Source organism: Alligator mississippiensis, chromosome 2, assembly GCF_030867095.1.
Source record: "Alligator mississippiensis isolate rAllMis1 chromosome 2, rAllMis1, whole genome shotgun sequence".
Taxonomy (NCBI): domain Eukaryota; kingdom Metazoa; phylum Chordata; order Crocodylia; family Alligatoridae; genus Alligator; species Alligator mississippiensis.
In genome coordinates this window covers 167,610,767-167,635,144 of record NC_081825.1, presented here as the reverse complement: position 1 = coordinate 167,635,144, position 24,378 = coordinate 167,610,767, and the positions used below count along the sequence as shown (strand labels likewise).

Genomic DNA, 24,378 nt, shown 5'->3' with positions numbered 1-24,378 from the left:
GCTACAATCTGCCAGGACTTAAGTTCCACATAGGATTTTGTACCTACCTATGAGTTGTTTTCTGGTTTCACATCTAGATCAACCTGCAGGACCCATAGTCACATGTGCGCCCAGCTTCAGCCTTAATCTGGAACGGAGGCAAAGAAGTTGATATTTTTTTTGTAACCCATAGAAAATCATATAGAAAGGTTGAGAAGCGGTGAAAAGGTGGTCTGGAAGGAATTTTGTGTTAGAATTTGTGAGTAAAATTAATTCCTCCTTAGAGGACCAGAGCAAGACCTGGACACTGTTTAAGTCCTATTTTGGCTCTGTTTTGAGATAAGTAGACAGGATGGTCCATAGGGTATGTGTCACCTCACTTTCCAGGACTGATTCATATACTCTATAAAAGGTGCCCAATGCCAGGGAAAAGGAAAGGAGGGTCAAGAAATGACTTGTGATTATCAGTTACAATTTGCTTTCTGCTGTGATAAAAACATCACCCAACTCTGCAATGCCCCAGACTTAGGATAGAGTTGGAGTCATTTTCTTGCCCATCATTTGGTCAAGAAAGTAATGATGGAAAGAATGGGCTGAAAAGCAAAGAAGAGTTGGGCACTCCATCAGAATATAGAAAGATTAAAAAACACCTGTAAAACCTAAACTAAAGCATGTTCTCTTTCTCAGAACATATCATTTACAGCTCATTAAAACACCTCTTATCTAGCCAGAGCCTTTGAGTCTCACTGGCTTTTAAAAAGTATTCAGACAAACCTGAAGGTATCTTAAAAATAAAAATCTGTGAACTGCAGGTCATTTAAAGACATGAATCAGGTGCCTCGAAAAAAGGATCCAATCCAATAGATTGTAGATCCTGAGTGGAGAGACTGTGGACTGAGTCACACAGCACTGGATACTCATTAACATCCAGGCAAATGTTTCTACATGTGCAAGCTCTCCCTGACAGGCAACAGCAAACTGGAGCTGGAGTTAAGGGTTTGTGTCTGTATTTGTGAGATGAGAACTGTTGGCCACTCTAACTTGAAGATGAGGACTGGCAGACACAATACCTTCCTGGACCATGAAAAAAATAAAGCTGTTGTGCTGGTAACATTGCCTTCTCTGTAGAGCTCCTGGCTATCTTCCAGGGAAATAACAAGCACTAATTACAGTGCTTGAGCCAGGAGGTCTTTATCAGCACAAATGACTACTACTGGCTGCCATCTGGTAGGACAGTCTGGGCAGTCATTTTGAGGATATCATCACTACTAGCTCTTCTTAAACACTCCTGGGGTGATTCTTCTTCCCAGGCTCACCTGAAACCAGTTTTAGTACTGATTGGGCATGTCTACACGTTAATTAATGTGCAGTAGTTACTGCACATTTAGTTTAGTATTTGTTTAATGAAGTACTAACTAAATGAGCAGTAACTACAGTTACTGCGCAGTAGCATCAGCACACAGTTTTTTTGTGATGCTTACTCTGTAGTAGCCTAATACTACTGTGCAGTAGCATACAAGCACAGTTTTTGCCCGGCACGCTACTGTGCAGTAGTATTAGGCTGCTACGCATTAAGCGTCTCGCATAGATGCGCCCACTGAGACATACTATGGATAACCTGAAAAGGGAGCTAGATCAATTGTGCCTAGGGCTTGAGAAGGTGCATAATGTGAGGAGAGGGCAGAAGCAACATTTTCTTCACCAGGCCTCTATCAGGAGACTAAGGCATAGCCCTATTGTGCCCCACTGAGCCATGGTAATGCTGAGTTACTTCTCTCCAGTGGTTGAGTGAGGTGGATCAAGGGCAGCATAGTGAGAGCACATGGCCCATCCTTTTAAAGGGTAGTGGAACATCTCCTTCAATCTATATCCCCTGCCTTGCCCTGGAGCCATTATGGCTCCTGTACAGAATCTACTGCAGGTTCTAGGGATCCCTATTTGTAAGCATAACATGGGTGTCTTGAATTGTAGGATTTAGCCCTAAGTGCAGAGCTGGAGCAGCTGCAGAAAGAACCCTTTGCGAGACAACAAAAAAAATTCCACCCAGTGGGACTCACTGAAGAGTGTGGAGCAACAGCCCTCTCTTTACCTTCAAGTCACAGTACAATGGAGGTGAGTTCATAGTGCAGCACGTGGAGGCGAAGTTAGCTCTGTCCTCTACCAGCTCTGTAATATACTCTGGGGTGGCACCAGTCATAGTCTTCTGGAAGTTGTCTTTTAGTCTGCAATGTGGTTACACAGGTTAGATTTTACTGCAGAACAAACACGGACAATTACACTGATTTGACTAATCCAGATGTAAACCTATCAGTAGTAAAGCGCTCATTGAGTTGGAGAACAGGAGTGGACTCTAGCCGGTGGCAACACTGTCCCCCTGCCTAGCAGTCTTCACTGCTGAGGTTCTGCAGGTGAACTAAAGCAGGTGCCCCAGGGCAGACAACACTGCCTTGTCCTCTGTCAAAGGAAATCACGGGCACTTGACACAGGCCTGAAGTCTGAGCACTTCAGGTCCCTTGGAAAGTTTCTGTGCTGAGACTGGGGAGGCATCTTTCTCTCAGTCAGGTTTCTGGTGCAGATACATTTATAAAACAAAATAAAATGAAATAAATTTGTATTTTTTAAAATCTATTGAAAATTTACTTTCTATGAGTATTTTCTATTTCACATTTCTAGGTCCCCAGGAAATTTTCTGCCAGTGAACTCAGCTACTAGAATATTTGTCACAAGGAAATGTAAACTGGTGAAGCAACAGCTAAAATAAAAAGTTCATATAGATGTTCATGACTTATTTAGGCAGTGTCTTGTTAGTCAAGCTCTTAGTTGAAGCTTTAGGAGAACAAGGGTAAAACAGGAGAATGAACAAGAGCAAGAATATTTAGCAGGTAATTGTTACCTCTTCTTGAATTCCAGGAAAGTATTGTTAGTGTATTCTCCACAAAGCTCATTTGCCTTTTCCAGAAACTGGAATACCTCTTTTTTGCCCTGATGCTTCTGTAATGCAGAGAGAAGAAACTATTTCTGTAATCTTTGTCACAGTGTGATGACCTGGTTTCTAGAGAGTTCTAGCTAGAGATTTTTTTTTTTTTCAAAAAGGAAAGGAGAATTTTGAGAGCAAGCTAAAAAGTCATTGGTAGTTTGTGTTTGTGATGTGTTAGGGTGTTGTTTGATGTGACCTCTGGCATAAGTTGAATCCACTTAAAAAGCAAGCATCCACATGTGTGAAAACTCTTGTCAAGGGTTCTCTGATCAGCTTAAAATTACACCTTTTGGGGTAAGGAGTGTCTTTGGCTAGTGCTAGGCAATATGTGTTGCCTTAACACGAGTCTACTTCACTATCAGGGGACTCTGGTGTGGTGGTGGGGGTGGAGTTCAATAAAGCTGTTGGGCTCCCATTCCCACCCCTGTCCCTACTCCACCAGAGCCTTGCCAGTTCAAGACTCAATGCTGTAAGGTGCCTAGAAGCCTGACAGATAGCTTTGTTGGGCTTCTAGTCCTCTCCCTGCTTCTTCCCTACACTGCCTGGGAGCCTTGGGGCACAGACAGAAGAACAGCTCCCTGTTGCAACTCATAGCACTTTGCAGGTAGCTCTATGCGTTCCAGTGATCCCCCACACCCAACAGAAGTTTGCTGTTGGGTCCAGGAGTTGCGGGTTCCAGCCGTTTGTTGTGAACCTGCAGTCCAGTTGCTGTAGCAACATCACTCCCCCTTCCCAGCCCAGACACTGTTTTCAGCTGGGAGAGGGGAAAAGGAGCAGAGACATAGGTAGAGAGAGGAAAATATTACTTGGGGGGGCTGAGTGCGCGCGTGCAGGCACACAGACACACCACCCAGCAGGTACATCTCTGGAGGGGAAGTGGCAGGAGATAGAGGAGGGGCAGATCAAGGCCCCCACAGTGAGGGAGGGAGTGGGGCAGGGATAGGGGCTGTGGTGAATGGGCCTTGAGGTAGGTCGTGGGATAATCAGAGCCTTTGCAGCTCATCCAGAGGTGTAGGGGGGCTCCCACTGCTGCACTCACCCTGGGGGAGGCACAGGGGGCACATGCCCCCTGGATTTGTGTGTGGGGCAGAGGCAGGTTGTCACTGTGGGCTGGGTTCTGTGCCCCACTGTTGTTGCCTTGAGAGCTGCATGATACCATGTGCCTGCTGCTGCCAGGCTGCGCTGTGTCCCCTGCTCACCCAGTGGCAGCAGACACTTGGCATTGTGCAGCTCTTAAAGCAACTGCAATGGGGTGCAGAGCACAGCCCATGGCAGCAGCCTGTCTCCACCCTGCGCACAAACCTAGGGAGCATGTGCCCCCCCCACAGTGCCTTCCTCGCTGTGCACGCAACCGAGGGAGCCCCCTCCACACCTGAATGAGCCATCTAGACTCTGACCACCCCATGACCCACCATGGGTCCTTCACAGACTTGCCTGCCATGCTGGGCAGTGGTCTGCACACCACTGGGCTGTGATCCTGGCTGCATGTGTGTGCCCCTCTCCCCTGCTGCAGCTGCATGGTGCCCACACGTAGGCTGCCCTGCAGCCCTACATGTTGCCACCGCTGCCCTGTGTTTGGGGGAGCTAAGCCCCATTAGCCCTGTCCTTCTGGAAATGGTGGGATTGGGCCCTTACAAAGTGGGCTGCAGCTGTATGCTTCTGTTTGGTCATGGCTGTAGACCACTTTCTGGGGCCAGATCAGGAGATAACTGTCACTTCTTCTGTCTGTGCCCTTGCTGGTTCAAGGTGTTGGTGTGGTGTGGTGCAGGGTCATGGACCAACTTCCCTGCCATGCAGATGTAATTTCTAGCCTCTGTGCTGCATTGAAGCCTTGAACTGGCTCCCAATGTGGTGTAAGGGCTGCATGCTGGTATCACTCCTAGTCCTCAAATCACATCCAGAGACTTGAACCAGCTTCCCTGCAATCCATGGGTTGAGATCTAAAAATCAGCTGATTTTTAGGTCTCAGCCCTGGGACCACAAGGGGACCCTTGAACTAGCACCTATGTGGTCTCAGGACTGGAACCCAGAGCTAGTTCTATATTTAGATCCTAGTGGGCACATCTACATGAGACCCCCTTACTGCACAGTAGACTAATCTACCGGATAGTACAGTGTCACCACGTAACTACGTGCAACAGCTATTGTGCAGTAAATTAGGCTAATGTGCAGTTTTCTATTACTTGTAAGTATAAGGTTACAGATTAACTATGCAGTAGCTACTGTTTAGTACTGCTCATGGACATAGTGATCAGGAGAAAATTTGCTCCTTGTTAACAACACCAACACAGGGCCACAGGAGATGGGGGAGTTCCCTGTCCCCAGTCCTGGTGCTGCTTAGCTCCTGGCTCCAACTAGGAGCTGGGAGCTGACCTGCTATGGGATGGGGTCTGGGGAGCAATCTGCTTCCTTGTTCAGCAGAGGGCTCACTGGCAGCTGTCCTACTTGTGGGGCAGCTGCCAGGGAGCCCCCAGCTGGGCAGGGATTCCCTGCCCATCAGGGACAGCTGTCCTGCTTGTGTCCACAAGTGGGACAGCTCTGACCAGCCTTCTGCTAGGTGGGGAAGCCTGCTGGATATTGGGCTCACTGGCAGCTGTGACCTGATGTTCATGGGGACAGGAGAGTTCTGCCACCTGCAGTGGCACCTGTCTCCCAGCTCTGTGCACATCAGGACCCTTCCCAATGTGCAAGGGGCCAGAAGATAGTTGTTGCTGCAGCTAGTAAAGCTCTCCTGGCCCTGTGCACATCAGGATTGGCGTCCATGACCCCTGGATTGCAGCTTCCTCTGGCTTCTGCAGGGGGGCAGATCAGGGCAGGAGCAGCCTGTGCTCCCAATAGAGTACTCCCAACAGGGTGCACATGTAGATGTGCTCCTGGGGAGGTCTTACTGTGCTTACTGTGCAGTATTTTACTGCACAGTAAGCCTATTTCACATTAATAACACACGTAGATATGACAAGTAAGCATTAACTTGGGACTGCTCAGCAAATTTTCTAAGTTGTATTTATACTTACTATGGTCTAATATAAAATATGCTAAGTGTAACATGTAACAAAACATTTAGAGAGAGAGAGAGAGAGAGAGAGAGAGAGAGAGAGAAAGAAATATGAGTAGCTGTTACCTTGTTGTTCAGACAACCAGTGACATCCACAGCACGACAACATTCATCCATAACTTTTTTTGTAGCGTCATACAGCTTGCTTAGGAAAACCTCTGGGATGCTGGTGTACCTCCTTGATATCTCAAACATGTATCTGTATCAGGACCAGAAAACCAGTGTTGCAAACAAAAGTTAGCTAAGGCTACCTGACAGCTATATAAATAACAAGGATTCTTAGTGTAGTGAAGGCATGGGTGCCTAATATTAAAACTGCCTGACACTTTCCTTTAGTAATAGTAGTAGCACTGTTGCTGTTGTAAAGGGCAGGAACTACATCTTCATATGTATGTTTCTGAACAGTTCAATAGAGCTTTGATCTTTTTGGGCTAGAAGACTTTAGGTGGTACTCCTGAGAAAGAAAGGACAGTCTGGGTAAAATACAGGCTTGGGTGCTAAGAGATCTGGGCTTTACCCCTGGTGCTGCTGACTGTATGATCTTGTGTAAATTATTTAAATTCCTCTGTACCCTATTTCAAACACTGAGATCACAATAGTTCCTGTTCCCCAAACTTTTGCCTTTTTTGTCTATATAGTTTGTGAACTCTTTGAAGTAGGGACTCTCTGACTAGGAAGAACTCTTAACACAATGGTGGCCCCATTTCACTTGAGGTCTCTTATACTGTATATAATACAAATAATTATCATAAAACCAAGATAATGAATCTTGTTTTCATGAGCAAAGACAGAATCAAAGTGAGGATAAGCAGATGAACCTTCAGTAATCTTCCACAACAGCAAGAACTGTTGACCCCCAGCCTAGCAACTTAAGGTCCATAATGGTCTACAGAAACTGTTGTTCTGTCTCGTTCAGAAGGAGGATATTGAGATCTCTTACCTGTATGAGTTCTGGTCCCTGTCTTCACTACAGAGCTGTTCATTTGTTGGTGTATCAATGTCAGGCAATGATGTAACTTTAGCGTGTTGTAGTGAATATATGCACAAATAGTCTTGCATAAGATTTTTTCCCTGGCAGCAGTCAGCAAATTTTTCATCCTTGGATGATAATGTGCTGCAGATTTTTGTGGTGTGTTCTGATAACTATAAGGAAAAGTAGTAATGAGTTTGTGTTTCCAACTATGGTAACACTTGGCATTTTATAGTGGTTTAGATCAGGGGTGTTAAACACATCTGGTGCTCCCTCTATCCTGCAGACTACACTTAGTGCCCAGAGTGCTCACTCTGGCCAGTCTGAAACTGCACCACATGGCTCCTGCTCTGGCCCAATTGAGATGTGAGACTCACATGGTGCCCACTCCAGCTAGTCTAGGGTGGATGTCGTGTGCAGCACAGGTCCCAGAATGGCTGGAGCAAATACCAGAGCCAGCATGCAGGGGAGTCACATTGTGTCGGAGCAGACTCGATTAATCGAGTCTGCTGGAGTGTGGAAATTAACGTGCTCCAGCAGCCTCCAGCGTCATGTGCATCAGCATCCTCATGCTGAAAAGTATCATCAGGGTGCTTTAAACTAAAGCTCATTCAACAAGTTTTAGTTCAAAGTGCCCTGCCACCATTTTTCAGTGTGGGGTTGCTGATACACGTGATGCTTCTGGAGCTTTTAATTAGTGTGGCGCTCAGAGTTGCGTTAGTTAAAGTGCCCCCCCACTGATGCCTCCCAAAGCATGTGCATAAATGCCCAAAAGGTCTGACCACAGATTTATCTGTATTTGAAAATTAGCTTAACCCTTTCTTAGGGGTCACAAACCATCACAATACATAAACAGAGAAATAGATGTTTTGAGGCAATATGTTTTGTAGTAGTGTGATAGGGTTGTAGCTATAGTTTTAGAAATAGGCTAGACAAATACTTAGATGGGATGCTTTGATAAGGATAATTGTTGGACTGGACATAACACCACCTTAGAGATGTGAAACCAAACAGCAAATATAAAAGCAGAAGGTAGAGCATGAGAAATCAAATACAGTTACTCTTGTCGCTCAGCAGAGATGCTACTTCCATGATGTCTTTGCAATCACAATAATCAACTGAAATGAAGGGTAAAGGAACCCAAAGGGAATTAAGAAGCAGAAACAAAAATGCTGCTTTAAAGAAAATTGTTAAGAAGTGTATGCACTTCCAATCAACTTTAGTGGGAAGTGTCCCCAGCCTCAGTTGGAAATGTCCCAAGTATGTGAGATTTCAAATGCAGCTGTACCAACAGCATGATGAATGTGGCATGGCTCTGCAGTGGCAGGGGGATGGGCTTAGTCAGTCTCTTCCAGTTGGCAGTGTGTGCCCCTCAGTTGATTACACTCCTGGGTTTGGGGGAATACAAGCCAAATTGTGCTGTTAGTATGACCTCCCTCTGAAAGCCAAGGAAGCAAAAAGAAAAAGCAGCTCCCTTCTTTCCTTCCTCTTCTGGGTTGTGCATTCAAAAAAATGCCTGGTATCAGCATTTTGTCCCATTAGTTATGTATAGGATTCTAGGCTTCCTACCTCCTTCTGCACAGAGTCTTCAGTTGTTGAATTACAGAACTTGGAAAACACTTCAGCAGCATCTTCAGCCAGAGGTAAAATTTCCTCAAATGACGCACATGGTATCTTCTGAGAAAACATGACTAAAGAGCTGGACAGTCAAAACATGCAGAAAGGGATGAAGTATTTATTTTAAGGTCTGTCTAACATTCTTATATACTGTCTGCTGATATTGGTAATATGTCTTCAGTATGATTTACTTATGGAGATTTGAATGATGTATACTATGCTTGGAGGACTGGCTACAAAAAGAAAGCCTACTATTTCACTACAAATGTCAAGGTTTCACATTTTGTTTTTGTTCTCATGTGGAAGGAAACTGAGACCCTTTAATGTATTTCATGAAAAAGCATCTGAGAGAGAGATCTTGACCCACCCCAGGATAATCTAGAAGTTAGGGCACAGATATATGGCAGGCCCATTTCCAAGCCCCTGCTCTAACATAGGCAGTGAGGGGACTTGGAAAGAGTCCTATGTTACCCTCAGTGACTGCCCTCACTTCTGGGTCACTGGCTATTTTAGGGTGGGTGTGTTGGGCCCCCTCTATACATTACAGGTATCACACAATGAACTGGTTAATTGAACAATTACCTTGAGACCTGCTCCAAGTAAAAATACTTATCATGCTTTAACCAGCTATAAATTTAGACCTAAAAAATCTGTACTATATAGCTGGTTGCCACTGAGCTTTCATTTGCACATGTAGCAGGGTCTCCTTGTGGCTGGAAGCCCTGACAGGGATGCACCATGTGCAACTGGGGCTGGGAGTTCCTCAGCTAAGGGGACTCAACCCCAGTAGCTGTGGATGCTGGATTCCAGCACTATGCCTCCCCATGTCAGGGCCCAGCTGCAATGATCTCCCAGCTTCAGGATCTTTATACACCCTTGGGGCTTGGAGATCATGGCAGCTGCAATCTTCTAGCCCAGGGGGAGGAGGGGAGGGGGTGGCCCCAAGGCTGGAAGCCCCTAAGATGAGGGGGCTGTGGGAACTTGCTTTTTGCTGGTGCAGGGGGAGCCCAGGATTGGGCTCTCACTGCAGCAGCAATAAGGAGCAATGGGATCTAATGCAGGATCCCACAATCATGCCTCCTGCCAAGCATGTGTGGCATGGCAAGGAGGTGTGACTGTGTGGATTGTGTATTAGATCCCATTGCACCTTTACCTGCATGTGTGGAGGGGGCCGTGGTCTTTAGTTCTGTCGTTTGGACTAGAAATCCCAGTCAGGACCTGAGAAACATTTCTGATGAATGTTTGGCCAAAGCATTACGTTTCCATGAAAAGCATCAATTTTGAAAATTGATCCCACAATCTTGCCTCCTGACCAAAAACCTGTAATCAAAATTCCCAGCCAGCTACCCATGAAAGGCTGCAGATGATCTGAGAAAAACCTCAGTCAAATCCTATCTATTCTCTTCTGCATATTTAAGCAAGAAAAAGTGCAACAAAGGCTTTTAATGCCAACACTTTATCATTAAATCTACTAAGCCTACTTACACACTCCTTAGTTTTTAAGTACAGGCTAAAAATGAAAGGGCAAGGAAGCTGAAACACTTAATATGAATAAACATGAAAGTTTGGGGCAATTCCTGATTTGTTTTTTTTGGTATCCTGCTCCACCTGTGCAGAACAAACTGTGAGTACAGTCAGTCAGAAGGCTGTCTGAGCAACTACTGTGTTCTGTGCAGAGGTGTAACTGGCCAGTACTATGCTCTGGGCAGTGCTGCATCCCTTTCCTTCATCTCCCTGTACCACTGGTGCCTACCCTGCAGTGGCTCCAGCTCCAGCAGTGAGAAGAGCAGAGCAGAGCAGAGCAGAGCAGAGCAGAAGCAATGCCGGAGCAGCAGCTGGTGGTTTGCTGCTTCTGGAGGAGATGTCATATTCTTTTTTTGCTACCATGTGTGTCAAGTGGTTAAAAAACCTATGAGTTCTTGGCAGCAAAAAAGGAGGTTCAGGAAGAAGGTGATGGGGGGACCCTTAGCTCCATTTTGGCATCACTCTGTCCTCCTTAGGCAGTGGCTGGGACTTGTGCCCCACTCACTAACCCATTGTTATGCTATTGGTTAGCTGTAAGTAGAGGCTACCTTTAGCTTGTTGTAGAGACAAAAGTAAGTTGGAAAACACCCATTACTGAAGTTAAAAACCTAATTTAAGTGTTTCAGCTGGGGAGGACAAAGACCGGTACTCTTCCACATGAGTGTGTACATTTGATTACCTCCCTCCCTATGTAAGCACTTAAAGGAATGGCTTTGATTTGCTGAAGACTAGTAATTTCACATGGGGGACTCTTGTGCTATGGTAAATGGCATCTTTATATCAGGCCCATAGCCTTGAATCAGGGCCCTAGCCTAATCAGTACAGCTATTTAATCCAGCCCATCACCCTGCTGCTAATCTCAAAGGGTAGATGAGGCTCGCCTACAGCCTCCACCAGTTCCCAAGTCTCCACACACTCCTTGACATGTGAATGGCTGGCTCTTGTCATCTGACCCTACACTTCCCTTATATAAACCCAGGGAGAAGAAGTATGTAGGCAACAGAGCTTTTTCTGATTTCAAACTGCACTTCTGATAACTGTTTACTTCCTGACATTCTTGTTTCCTGACTCAGCTTGCTCATAGACATCTCTCAGTTCTCAATCTCCTGGTTACCTGATCAGGCTTGGGTCTAGATCTGCCTACCCTCTCTGATTAGTTTGTACTGCCATCCAGTAACCTTGATCCCTGATTCATCTCCAAGCCCAGCCACTCGTATCCAAGCATTGACGCTGTATTATGCTGCCAAAGTGTAGATTAAGGACCCTCTAAACCCAGACATGTGAATTTGTAAGAATTAGCCTAAATATTTGGAGTTATGGAACTCCAGAGATGTGGTTCCATATCCAGATTTAACTCTGGCACCAACAGTAGCCACGATCCTTTGCCACTGATGATTGTAACATTATTTCATGCCTTACTTCCTGTTTATACCACTTACTTCACTACCTATGGGCCATGTTCCAGATCATCCACTCTTTACAAGCTAGTGACACTAACACTGCTCTTCCTGTTCTCCATTTAAAAACCTATTCCACCTTCCCAGATTAGTTGAGAACCTGTAACATTAATACCTCATCCTTTGTGTCCAGTCTACAAGACATACTTTCTTTATTCACAATTCTTCTATAATCCATAAAGTCCTGTTTACTCTGCTTTCATCTATATACACTAGTGCCATACATACTTGCATACCACACTCACCTTTTCCCCAAAAGTTAACCAAAATTGGGGTGCGGGTCTTAATCAGGACAGCTAATTTTTCTGTCCAGAACAGAAGCATGGAGATACTGTAACATGACTACTGTTTCTTTCCCTTCTCCTTGCTTCACCAGTTGCATAGAGGTAGGGGCAGGCTCCAACAGGGTCAAATGTGAGGGGGTGGGAGGGTGTGGTGATGTGGGTGTACCCTGATTTGATTTCTGTTTAACCAAAGTTTAAACTAACTATTCAGCATGAACAGTGCCATTTCTATTCAGGCAGCACTGATGGAGTCAATTGACTTCATGACTCATTATGATCTACCTGATCCCTGATAATTGCTCTTCACTCCACAGGTGTTAACAATCCTCTTTTCTTTTATATGGTCTTCATGTTCCACTAATCAAGCTTTCCTTTCTTCAAAAATGTTACTGTCTAGTAGCTACTCCTGGTTTCTCTTTTATTTCACAGGCTTGCAGACTGCTTTTACCTCTCTTCAAAGTACTGGATTCACCCATGGAGTCCAGCAATACTAGAGTTTTAGCTTTTGGCTGGGCAGCCAAGAGCTGCTGACAATTCAGTCATAAAAGGGTTAAAACTCAAGTTTTTGCTTGAGCAGGGAAGGGATAGTGAGTAAGTTGAAGATCAGGCTTTGTCCCTATTCTATTTAGCCACAATGCTGGAAAAATATTTTTTCTTCATTCTGACTTCCCCAAAACAATGTGCCTGTTTTATTCAGAGACATCTGGTATGCAAGAAAATCTGACATAAACTTCTCAATTAACCTTTAATAAGAACACAAGATGTCAACACACATGTACTAGTATTGCATTGTTTAAAATAATTGTAGGGCCCACCTAAACAAGAACATCATAGCTCTGACAGGAGAATGGTAGTAGGTTAAATGATTTGCTTTGCACTTCTACAAAATACACAAAACCTTGCTTTGCACTCATTTATTTTTCTAACCCTATTCAAATATAAAAAACACTGAAACAGGAAGCACTCTAAAACAAAATATTTTAAATTCTGATCTGAATTGTTATTGGATATATGGTATTTCCTTTACCTGAACTTGGTTTTTTCCTTTCCATATACTGCAAGTTGAGAACAAACTCTGTTTGCCATTCTAGTGGTTATTGAGACAGTTTTTCTTTCCAATCTCTGGGACAGAAAGGAAAAGAATTGTATTAAGCAGACATTATCCACTGGTGGATCCAAAGAGGATGGAGCTAGACTCTTCTTAGTGGGGAAAATGACAGAATAAGGAACAATAGTCTCAAGTTGCTGCAAGGGAAGTTTAGGTTAGGAAAAACTCTCTCACTAGGAGGGTAGTAGACACTGGAACTGGTAACCCAGAGAGATCGTGAACTCTTCATCCTTGGAGGTTTTTACATCTGGCTAGACAAAGCCTTGACTCGGATGATCTAGTTGGGGATGGTCTTGGTTTGGGCAGGGTGTTGGATTAAATGATGTCCTGAGGTCCCTTCCAACCTTAATTTTCTATGATACTGTGACTTGTCATGACCATTTCCTCCCACTTTTGAGACTGCAACAAGATCAAGGTTTTGCTAAGAGGGATATTAACTATTCAGTTGTCACAATAAAACCTGTTATAGATCCTGTTTTTATTGTCTGTGCCAGAAGGATGCAGAGTTCCCTCTGATATACCAGGTTTGATGACTACAGCTGCATGAAAAGCTCACAGTGAAATATCCTGTCACCATTCCAAAGCAATATTAGATTTTGGGTTGAATTACAAAGCTATGATGTAAAAAAGTGATGGCTTTAGCTGAGTGTCACTTTGAATTATGGGTTTTCCTTAGTTAAAAACATTAAAGCTATATTGAAAAAGTTGAGATTCTGTGGGGATCACAAGCAGAAAAAATACTCCTACAATCTGTGGTGAAACAAAACCAAAGAGATCCATACCTGCATAATCCTGGCTAAAAGTCAGTGGATATCAGACTAAATTCATATCCTTTGGTTGCTTTTCTGAAGTCATCCTGAACATTTTAAGATTCCAAGATTATACAGGGCACATCTACATGAGATGCTATGTTGCTGTAGCGACAAGCTACATTGCCGTAGCTCATTGCTATCACGACATACCACCAGCAGGCACGAACTGTGATCCTGACGCTACTGTGCAATAGCAATGAGCTAGTGCACAGTAGGGTTGGAAACAACCCGTGTGGCATTGGGACTGTGCCATGACGTCAGTTGCTGCTCAGTCATTTAGTACTTTCTTAAGCAAGTACCAAATGAGTGTGCAGTAACAACTGCACAGTCTGGCACATGTGTAGGAGTGCCCACAGGACATTTAATTTATATTTATTTCTGTTGGCTTTTTTCCTTACTCACCCCTCTTTGATCAGAATTGTGTTAAAGTTAAAAACAGTACAAGAGATGACTTGTTAGGAGTAAAAATAACAGCTTTTTTACTGTAGTAAAAACTTGCAGGGATGGATATGCTTACCTCTTTCAAGAAGCAGATACCTGGGCTTGGTGAAATGCAGCAAGTTGAAACCATAGACAAGTAACTTCCTGTAGAAGCTACTAACAGCGGCAAAGGGGCTTGTCCAAAGTTACTGGAATACTCGTACAGAAACCTAGAAAAGAGACAGTACATGGCTGGAAAGTTTGTTAACTCAAAGAGCGGGATTTTTACAAGCAAGTAATGGAGTGGGATGCCCAATTCCAAAGACCCACTTTGCTGAACGAGACGTTGTATTCATGTAAGACATAATGCTGTCAGTGGGATCATGGCCATCTTCCAGCATATTCAGGAACACTTTCTGTTGGTCAGTGAGCAATGTTTTCTCTAAGGAGTAGCGGTCCGTGAGCGCACCACTTCAGAGCTGGTGGAGCCCGCGGAGCAGTTCCCCCCATGCTTGCCTGTGCATGCAGTGGCAGGAGCTGCCCTCCCCGCATCTCTGTGACCCGCAAATGAGTTGCTCACGGCTCCATCCCATGCCCCACACTGGCTGGGCAGCGCCTGTTAGCACCCCTTCGCTTCAGCACCCATGGCAGTCATCCTGCTTGCCCCCACCTTGCTATGGCACAGTGTCTTCCCTCTCCCCTCCTCCCCCTATAATGGGGTAGAGTGCCAAAGGGAATCTATGATGTGGGGAACAGACAATGATTTTGAAGAGAACTATTTTTTGTCAAGACTAAAAATATAACCAACAGCCAAACTTTTATCTATTTTATTTAGTGGTCTGTTAGGGCTTCTTTTTCCCTAACAGCTTGCTGCAGAGCTCAATATTTTTCCATTAGTAGCTAGTGAGTAGTGCTCTGTGGGCTCCGCTGGCTCAGGGGAACTGGTTTGCTCTCCAGCCTTGACACCACCTGCCTCCTCAATCCCTGAAGTGATGCAGGGGTGCAGAGCACTTCCCTGGAGCTGGCGGAGCCCACACCAGCCCCCAGCCCCGCCCCTGTCCCTGTCTTGGCGAGGAGCTGCTGCCTGCCCTGCATTGAGGAGCTTTCCTAAGTGGCCCACGCAAGCCCCAGTGCCTCTGCTGCGCTCCGTGCTGCACTCCGTGCTTTGGGCGGGTGCGTGGCAGGAAAAAGTTCGTGCACGGCAAGATTTTTAATTGTGCACGGCCACGCATGCGTGCACCTTAGAGGGAACACTGTCAGTGAGCACTTGCAATAATTTCTAATCAGGAATCCATATACAGTGACTGTCAGTGGGAGCTTAGCTCTTGAATCTCTCAGGCACATTAGGAAATCTAAGTGTTTTTTGCAGATGCTACATACATTGCTCCTTGAGTAAAAATGGAGAAGTAAATGATGGCAGCCATAAACATAACATTCAGACCATACAACTCACTTAGCCAAACAAAATATCCAGGTCTACATCCATGTGAATGTATCACTGCTCCACAAATTGACATCAGGACACAAATACTGTAAGAAGTTGCCTACTGGTAGCAACTTGGCAATAGGAATCAGAGTTAAGGTCAGCCTGACCTTATGGGGGCCTAGCAATCCGGATGCTTTAAAAGTTGTTATGCTCTCCAGTTTAGCAATGTCTTTATTCTAGTCAGATGAATTAATAATTAGTGTTAATAAACTACATTTCTTGGCATGAATGGTATTGACTGATTCAAATGCCAACCCTGACAAGGAACTTGCATAAGTTTTGTGAATGGAGACATTATATTTATATGAGGCATAATGTCCCTTATAGGATTCTGTCAACATGCTACCCTCTCCACTGTTCCCATGGGCCAGTGCTATTTTAACCATGCATCCTTCATGTTCTCTACACACTATTTTCTGCTGAATTCCTGTTCCTGTTTGCATGGAGAAAAGGGTGTGAAAGGTCCCCCACCAACCTCTTCTTCCTGCCTCATACCTACCCACACAGTCTGACAATGTAGAAGTGAATTTAAATACTACACGTTACAAAAAAGATAGGTACAGGCCCAACTTTTTGCAATCTTAGGTACTTAATGAAGCAGATTTTCAAAGGCATGCAAGACCATTAGATGCTTAGCTCCTACTGACATACAGGGGGAGTTTGAGTGCTCACATTGCTGTTGTGCCTTGAAAATTCTCTCTCTCCCCCTGCTGTGCCTTACCTTCTTCATGCAGGGTCTGTCAGATAATGGGTGTTAGGCATGCTCTGAACAGTTCAGTTCCCCTGGCGAGTTCAAATATTCCCCAACATGAACATGAACCCCTGGGGCTCCTTATGCTATGGCTTGGCGCAGGGCTCTGGGCAGCTTGTTCCTTGTGAGGTGGCATCAGCACTTGCATGTCTTTATCCATGCAAACCAGCAGAAAGTTAGGCAGTCAGGGGGCTTAGAGATGAATGAGGTTACGTGACAGCTTTGAATTTTCAGTGGTGTGTGAGTGGTACAGTTAGGGCAGAAAAATGGCTTCCTGGTTCTCCATGATTTCATTTAAATATTTTTGCAATTTAGATTAAGTATCCATTGGTTCCTATCAATACAATCTTTGGATGGGCCAGGGACCATCCAGCACAAAGGATAATCATAGGAATCATAGGAAAGTAGGACTGGAAGGAACCTTATAACATCATTTAGTTCAGCCCCCCCTGTTCAAAGCAGGATCATCCTTGACAAGTGACTGTCTAACCTGTTTTTGAAAGTTTCTAAGGATGGAAATTCTACATCTTATCAAGATAGCCTGAACACCTGCCATAGTCAGAACACCCTTATATTCCTCCTAATCTCCAACCTATATTGCCCCTGCTGCAATTTGAGGCCATTGCTCCTAGTCCTGTTCCCTACAGCCATAAAGAAAAGCTCATCTCCATCCTCTCGATAAGCACTTGTCTGGTATTTGAGGTCTGTTATTAAATTCCCTGTCTTCTCTTCTGTAGGCTAAATAACTCTAGTTCTTCCAGCCTTTCTTCATAAGTCTTTTCTCCCAGGACCCTGACCATTTTTGTTGCCCTGCGCTAGATTCTTTCCAAACTGTTCATGCCCTTCTTGAAGTGTGTCCTCGATAAACCTCTATCAACAATTTAACTTCCATTTAGTAAAGTGCAGCTGACATTTGCATGTGTCTAGTGCATTTGGCTTAAACAACAATTAAAATAATTTAATTTGGGGGGAGGGGGATATATTAAAGACACCTGAGTCCAAAATTAAACTCAGCCTTTTAGCACTTACTTGTCTGCAAAGTCCTTGGGATCTTTCTTGAAGGCATCACAGAGTTCTTCATTCGATGGCTCCACATAAGTAGGAAACGCTTTGGGTGGATGATGGAGGGCAGCCAAGCAGAGCTTTTTCTCTAGACCTTGGTGAGTACAGCAGTCTGCAGTTCCAGCATGCATAGGGAAAGGAGAATTTTCATCACAGGATTTGTCAGACAGTGCTGAAGACTAGTGTGAGATGGAGGGAAAGGAACAAAAGACTGCTAGTACCCAAGTTTCTAATCTAGTAGATAAGTCCAGTTCTTACATTTTTCCATATGTAAAATATTACCACAGTCTACGAGTGAAATCCATTCCTCCTATCTACAGCTCAATCAATTGTGGTCCTAGTCCTTAAAAGCATTCCCCTGGAAGTGAAGCAGCACAATACTTTTGATGGTCTGAGCCCAGGAAAATGCATGTGGATTACAGAAGGCAAACCTCTGCCCCTAACGTAGGGATATCCGTGTAAGTCCATAATGCAGTCTCATATAGCCTCGACTTCACTCCTTTGAGCTGTACCAGTTCCTACAACTCTTCCCTGTGGTTTGTTGGACCACATTATTTAGTAGTTCACAGCAAACCAGAGTATATGCCACAGAATTATTTCCAAACGTAATGCAGTCCTAGTAACAGGAGGACTCCCTCTATGCTTCATTCTTGAAATGGGACAAGACAATTCTTTGTAGGAGTGGGTAGCTTGAGTGAGGACACAATGCTGGCGTCTGACGGACACACTCTGACGGGAGGATAACTGCAGCATTTCAGACACTGGTGCGTGGTCAGTAGGAAGGGCTGGGGTGTGAACTCCTAATGAAAACAAAACCTGCAGTGACTCTTTGGTGGTATGAAAAGCAAAATCTAGCCCAAAGCAGACGTGCTTTTGTTGCTCAGAGTTAAATTTGACTGCTGTGTGTTTGGCTGCACAGGCTCTCCTGTTAGATGATCTGGTGCATTTCTGCTGTGGATGATACAGACAGCATTTGTGGGGCTTTGCAGGATATGTGTTGCAGAGACTGCCGGCATGGCAGTGTAAAGGAAGAACCAGGGAACCTGGCATTTATTTCCTCCAGTACTCTGTCTCACTTGGCATGGAGAACTATTTAGCTACACAGTACAAATATCTTCCACATGGTGGTTTGGCAGCTCCTCTGTCACTGGGCATATGTGTGCATCTGCTTATGCTCTGTTTAGCTACTGATTGGGCACTACAATGTTCTTAAGAGGAAAGAGGCTCCAGCAATGGGCACTATAGTTACTAGAATTTGGGCACTTTGTTCCAATGATGAATCAAACTATTTAGATATTGGTCATACTCACATGGTTTCCAACTACATTTTGTATTTCTCTGGATTTCACTGAAATATAACAGTGATCTCAGGAAAAGTGGTCCAAACCTCATTGGGACCTTCCAATCATACTCTGAATACTATTGTGGATAAGAATTCTTTTAAACACTTTTATTACATAAACAGAGGAAAAGTGCCCAAATCAAAACTGTAAGTGAAGATACCCCGAATATTTGGCAATGTTAGGGTATGTGTATTGTTCCTTTAAGTCTGTAGCAGGAAACCAGGGAAGGTTCTAAGGAGAAGCTCTGGAGTGAAGGACAGAGGGAGGGTATGGGGGGGGAGGGGGGTCAAATGTATATTAGGGCTAATCCCTGCTCTCCCTATTTCATTTAAATTCTATACTTCCTATGGATTTTAATGATTGGCATGTGAGAGGCTGCTTGAAATCTGGATCTGAATTGCAGAGCCCATCTCTATCAAATATTTGCTAATATATAATATTTGCTATTATATATTAATATTCACTGAATAGACAGTGAGCCCTGCTTTCTTTCAGACATAATTACCATTCTTTTCCTGCCTCCATGTATATTTACCCATCCAATGTTTCTGCCCCCATTTTTCCCATTAAACTTTTATTGGAATTTAAACAGCCTCCCATATCAATAACAATGCATATATTGGAAGGATCATAGACTTTCTCCTTGTTAAGCATGTAATGATCTACTTATTTAAGGAATATTGTTTATGCACTAGATGTCTCTGTATGTCATACAAAATTGCAGATAGGATGGTGCCTAGTAAACAATGGGCAAAAAGCTGATACTCACATTGTAGGAAAGACTGTCTGCCTACACTCAGAAGCCATTTTCTGTAATAAATACTCCCTGTTCAAAATGCTTTTGTCTCTACAGATTATGACAATATTTATATAAACCTACCCCCTCATCATAGCAGTTGGGATCAGCCCCTTCAGCACAACATGTTTCTACAAGGGAGACCATCTCTTTCACAATGTGACTGATCTCTTCAAATGTAGCATTGGAGAATTTCTTGCTATTCATGATGATTGTTCTGTGAGCAAGCAAAAGGTAAAGATTTAAGAAAAAGTTTGAGGAGTATTTATTTTTCTCTGAAATGGTGTGGAGATAAATCTGTCTAAGAGCCTTATTACACATTGCATTTTAAGCTGCTCAAAAGATGATTGGTGTTAGTGCTAGCTTGAGTCTGGAGCGGTCATATCTTAAGGTTACAAACCTTCCCTGACAGTCCCCTTTGTGACTTGCCACTAGAGGGCTGGCAAATAGGGGCCTGACTACAAGCTACAGTTGTCAGTTCCTGCTACAGGGCTGGTGAGCCAGGCCAGGCTTCTGTTGCTGCTCTAGGTGGGGGTGTGGGGAGAAATGGGAGTGGGGTGGGAACATGAATCTGGGAGGCAGAGAATTAATGGGATGGTGGTGGGTAATGAAATGAATGGGAGGTGGAAAGGAAATGGGGGTGGAGGAAAGTGGTGAAATGAAGGAAGTCAGTCACTAAAGGATAAAATAAGAAGTATTAAAAAAAAGAATTTAAAAATAAAAAGGGAGTAAATTAAAGATAATCTCGTTTTTAACAAATTGGGATTTAGGTTTGGGGTGTAGGGGGTGCTGGTTGTGCTTTTCAGGGTGGCTGGGAAGTAGGAGTAGTAAGGGAAGGCACTTTTGGGGGAGTTACTGCTCCTGCCCAAGACGGGAAACCATAGCTCATGGGGGCCCAATCCGGCCCCCTACCTTCTTCCTCCCTCCCACTCCATGTAGATCCCACTCTTGGACCTGTCCATGACCTGTGACCTGGCTAGGTGGCATGTGCTCTGGAGGCTGTTTACATGGGGTTGCACCCCTTGGGGGGAGAGGGGGAAGGTCACACCTCTGGGGACAGGAGAGGCAGTTGTCTTGATGCCAGAACCACCCTTGGGCAGTAGAGTTCAGGGGGTAGAAAGTTTGTCCACACAGAACAGGAGGGTAGAGAAGGGAACACTGCATCCTGGGATGCTGGAGGAATGCAGCTTGTGCAACTCACCTATGGGGAGTAGCCACACATTAATAGAACATGAGCTGGGTAACACAGATCAGAAATAAACCTGCCCTGGAGTGGTGTAACTTTAAGTTGCCTAACGTGTGCTTAAAACTAGTTTCAGGTGTTAATGTGTGGCCAGTCTAAGGGTTAAATACTCCAGGAGCAAAGTCCTAAATATAGTTAACACTTTTATATGAAGAATAATAGCACTAGACCTAAAAAAAACAACAGACATTTTCCTTTTAAAATAACATGCTTATTTGAATGTCATAGCAATCTGTTCTGTTGTACCAGAGCCTTATTTTCCATCTAGTTTTATCCAGGCCTTCATTTTTTTTCTTGTATAGGTTTGCAAACTGAAGCCATTATAGGCCTTGTTTGTACTCTTCAGTTATTTACGGGTATATCTGATGCCACACCAACATCTAAGTATGCTGCAGTAGTTGCAAATCAGACAGAAGTTTAAGTGTCATCAATTGTTTCTGAAAATAGTTGTGGATGCAAATTTGTGAAGTCAATTATTTGTAGCTGCAAATGCAACAACTCAAACCAAACTTTCAAAAAACTGCCCCTTTGGTGCGTCCACACATGCAGGCATGTGCACTTTCAGCAGCTCAAACAGAAGCAGTATAAATTTGAGCCAGGGCTTTTTGCCTCAGAGCATGTGCCTGGACATACACTTTGGCATGGGGCAAATTGTGCCACTTGGGGCATAATAACTCTGCCTGGCTCCTTCCAGATCTGCAGCCAGGGGGAGCTAGAGTGGGTGGCAACGCAGACTCTGTACATGCTGAATGGACCTGGTCTGGCCTGGCCTGGCCTGGCCTGGCCCATCCAAGGCCTTGAACTAGCAGGCTGGGCTGGGTCTGTTCAGCATGTATGGAGCCTGGGTCACACAGCACCACATCACTGCCGGCTGTGCCTGCAGCAGAGCCACAGCCATGCTGCCTGCTGCCACCAGTGCTGCAGGGGCCAGGTGGGGGGGCAGGCATGTGGCATCCCCAGCTTGAGCCCCTCCACAAAGTGACCCACATACAGGACACCCCTCCCCGCCACTCCCCACACCCCCCAACATCCCCCTCCACTCCCTATAGCCCCCTACAACCCCCTCTACTCCTGACACCCCCCGACATCTCCTGCCACTCTGCATAGCCCTGACATCCCCCTCCACTCCATACGCTCCTTGACATCCCCTTAGCACTCCCTATAGCCCCCAACACCCCCTCTACTCCCAACACCCCCCAACCTCCCCCACCATTCCCCATAGCCCCTGACACACCTGTCCACTCCCAACACCTCTTGACATCCTCCTGCTACTCCTCACACCCACCCACGCCCATCCAAACCCACCCCACATGCCTAACTTACCCTTGACAGCACCAGGGGTGGGGGGGGTGGGGGGCAGCAGGAGCACTACAGAGACGCTCTGGCCAGAAACCAGTGTCTCTCTCCTGGAGGACTGACTCCCAGATTGCCTCCAGGCATGTTCTGGGACTGTGCCTTGCCCCACTATTCTGTGGTGCATCTTTTTTTACCCCTGGGTATCCAGGGGCCTAATTTTGCCTCCGTGCTGCAAAACGTTTTTTTTGTTTCCCATACATGCATCTTGCAGTTGCAAGATGCACGTGCGTGCTTGTCTGGATGCACCCTTTTTTATTCATTCATGCAGAGAAAATCTAGCATTGAAGTGGAAGGTGTGGGTATCCAAAGGAGCCACAGAGAAATAGGCACCCAAAATCCATTAAAATGCAATAGGATATAGGCATCTTGATTATTCTTTTGAAAATTTCTGTCTGACAGTTTTTACAATCTGAGACTCTCATCTGGCAAACATGCCATGTTAAAGGTCCCACTTTAAGAGGACAAGTAGTTTTTGGATAGTTAGTTACAGATAAACCTTCTTAAATTTCTTTTAGTTTTTCCAATACTAAAAGTTAGCTTATATTCTTTGTCCGCTAGTTGTGACCTAAGTCAGTGTTCCATTTTCCTGTGAGGTACGTACAGAGTTCGGAAGTCATTTTTTCCCAGGTTGTTGAATTCTTGACAGATTTTGTCTCGCATATAATCACGACCTATAAAACAAGAGATGGGAAGATTTACTTGAGACAAAAAGGCACAATATTCCATTTCATGCTGTCCAGAAGCTGGGCTTATGTGAAATCTATATTCTCTATGGGTTTGGTTGAAAAGGTATTGCAATCAGCCAGTCTATTTACTTCAATAGGCTTTATATTAGGCAGTTTTTTCCCCAAAATGAGATTGATAGGGAGAGAAACACTTGAAGTTGCTTAATTTTTAAACAAAAACTTGTTGACATTTCCATATCCAAATTCCTGCCGTTTCTTTTGGAAAAACGTTTTACCTATATTATAAGCAAATAAATATATATCCATACAAATATGACTTTGCAACCTTAATTTAAAAAACCAGGGCCATTCTAAATATTCTTATATTGCCTCATTACATGAAAAATAAATTTAGTAAAATAAAATGTTAATGAGAAACTGATTTTTATCTCCTTCAAAACAACCCCCCCAAACCCCCCCCAAGAAAAACCTTGCAACTTCCTGTTGTCTTTTACAAGTATATATTACCAATTTCAGATAAACTTATTTAATATAGAAATCAGCTAGATCCCTTTCCATCTCCTGCCATAAACAAAATCCTGTGACACTGACCCACAAATGTATTGGTTGGTATGCTTTTTAATAAGCAGATTTTCCTTCTTCAGCCTTTATAAAAAGAATCCAGACTATTTGGACAGTAGAAGTAGATATCTATGAACAGAATGTACTTTCCAAGGGACGAAAAGCCAGACAGAGATGTATGCAGCGGGGTCTGCTTCCTGAGAGAGCAGAACTCTGAAAGGTGAAGTGAGTACACTAAGCAAAGCCTTTTGGCTACACTGCTCTAAAGGGCAAAACCCAGGGGAAGGTGACTCAGTGCAGAGCTGTATTATGATAAAATAAATAGGAAAGATCCATAACGAACCACTGCAAATGCTTTAAAAATGTCTGGATTCTAAGTCAAATTGCTGCTGCTGCTGTTTTTTGTCTTTAATGCCTGTCATGGCAGAATCTGTATTGCTGTCTTCCCTGATCTGATCTGGCATTTACAAACACAGATGTAACAATATTGCTTGAGAGTGGAGCCTCATGAACCCACTGTTGTTCCTTTTCACTGTTGCTGCCAGTGTAAAGAGACAGTTAGGCAGTGGAAAATCCTCCCCCTTATACTGGAAATTATGAACCAGCAGCTTCGCTATAGATTATTCCCTTAAGATTCCCAGGAGGCTAAATGATGGAGAAAGGCTTACAGTAGCACAACCAAATTAATCACAAATGTCTCTTGACACACTCTTAGTAAACACTTAAGTTTAGGGCAAATGCTTAATTTTTGTCTTTAACCAATTTAGCACTTAAGAGGTCCTGTTGGGAATTTCCAGAACCTAATGAAGCTTGAAGAACTGCAAAAGGAAAATGGTTACATTTTTAGAAGCAAAAACACATTTTGTCTCTCTAATGAGATTTCATTTTGCC

At 44.3% G+C, this 24,378-nt stretch overlaps 1 protein-coding gene across 2 annotated transcripts in view; it reads right to left on the bottom strand.

Annotated features, from left to right (window-relative positions):
- Positions 1-24,378, bottom strand: part of GC (GC vitamin D binding protein) — a 37,274-nt gene that overhangs the window by 4,847 nt on the left and 8,049 nt on the right. For both annotated transcript variants that reach the window (XM_006272209.4, XM_014607373.3), the window contains exons 2-12: positions 22,842-22,911; positions 19,726-19,858; positions 17,470-17,681; positions 14,301-14,433; positions 12,891-12,985; positions 8,551-8,680; positions 6,952-7,154; positions 6,078-6,210; positions 2,873-2,970; positions 2,069-2,201; positions 48-127 (exon numbers count right to left, since the gene is read on the bottom strand). In XM_006272209.4, coding sequence (XP_006272271.2) covers positions 74-127; positions 2,069-2,201; positions 2,873-2,970; positions 6,078-6,210; positions 6,952-7,154; positions 8,551-8,680; positions 12,891-12,985; positions 14,301-14,433; positions 17,470-17,681; positions 19,726-19,858; positions 22,842-22,911 — 1,394 coding nt within the window. In that variant the 3' untranslated portion in view covers positions 48-73. The remainder of the gene's footprint in view (positions 1-47; positions 128-2,068; positions 2,202-2,872; positions 2,971-6,077; positions 6,211-6,951; positions 7,155-8,550; positions 8,681-12,890; positions 12,986-14,300; positions 14,434-17,469; positions 17,682-19,725; positions 19,859-22,841; positions 22,912-24,378) is intronic.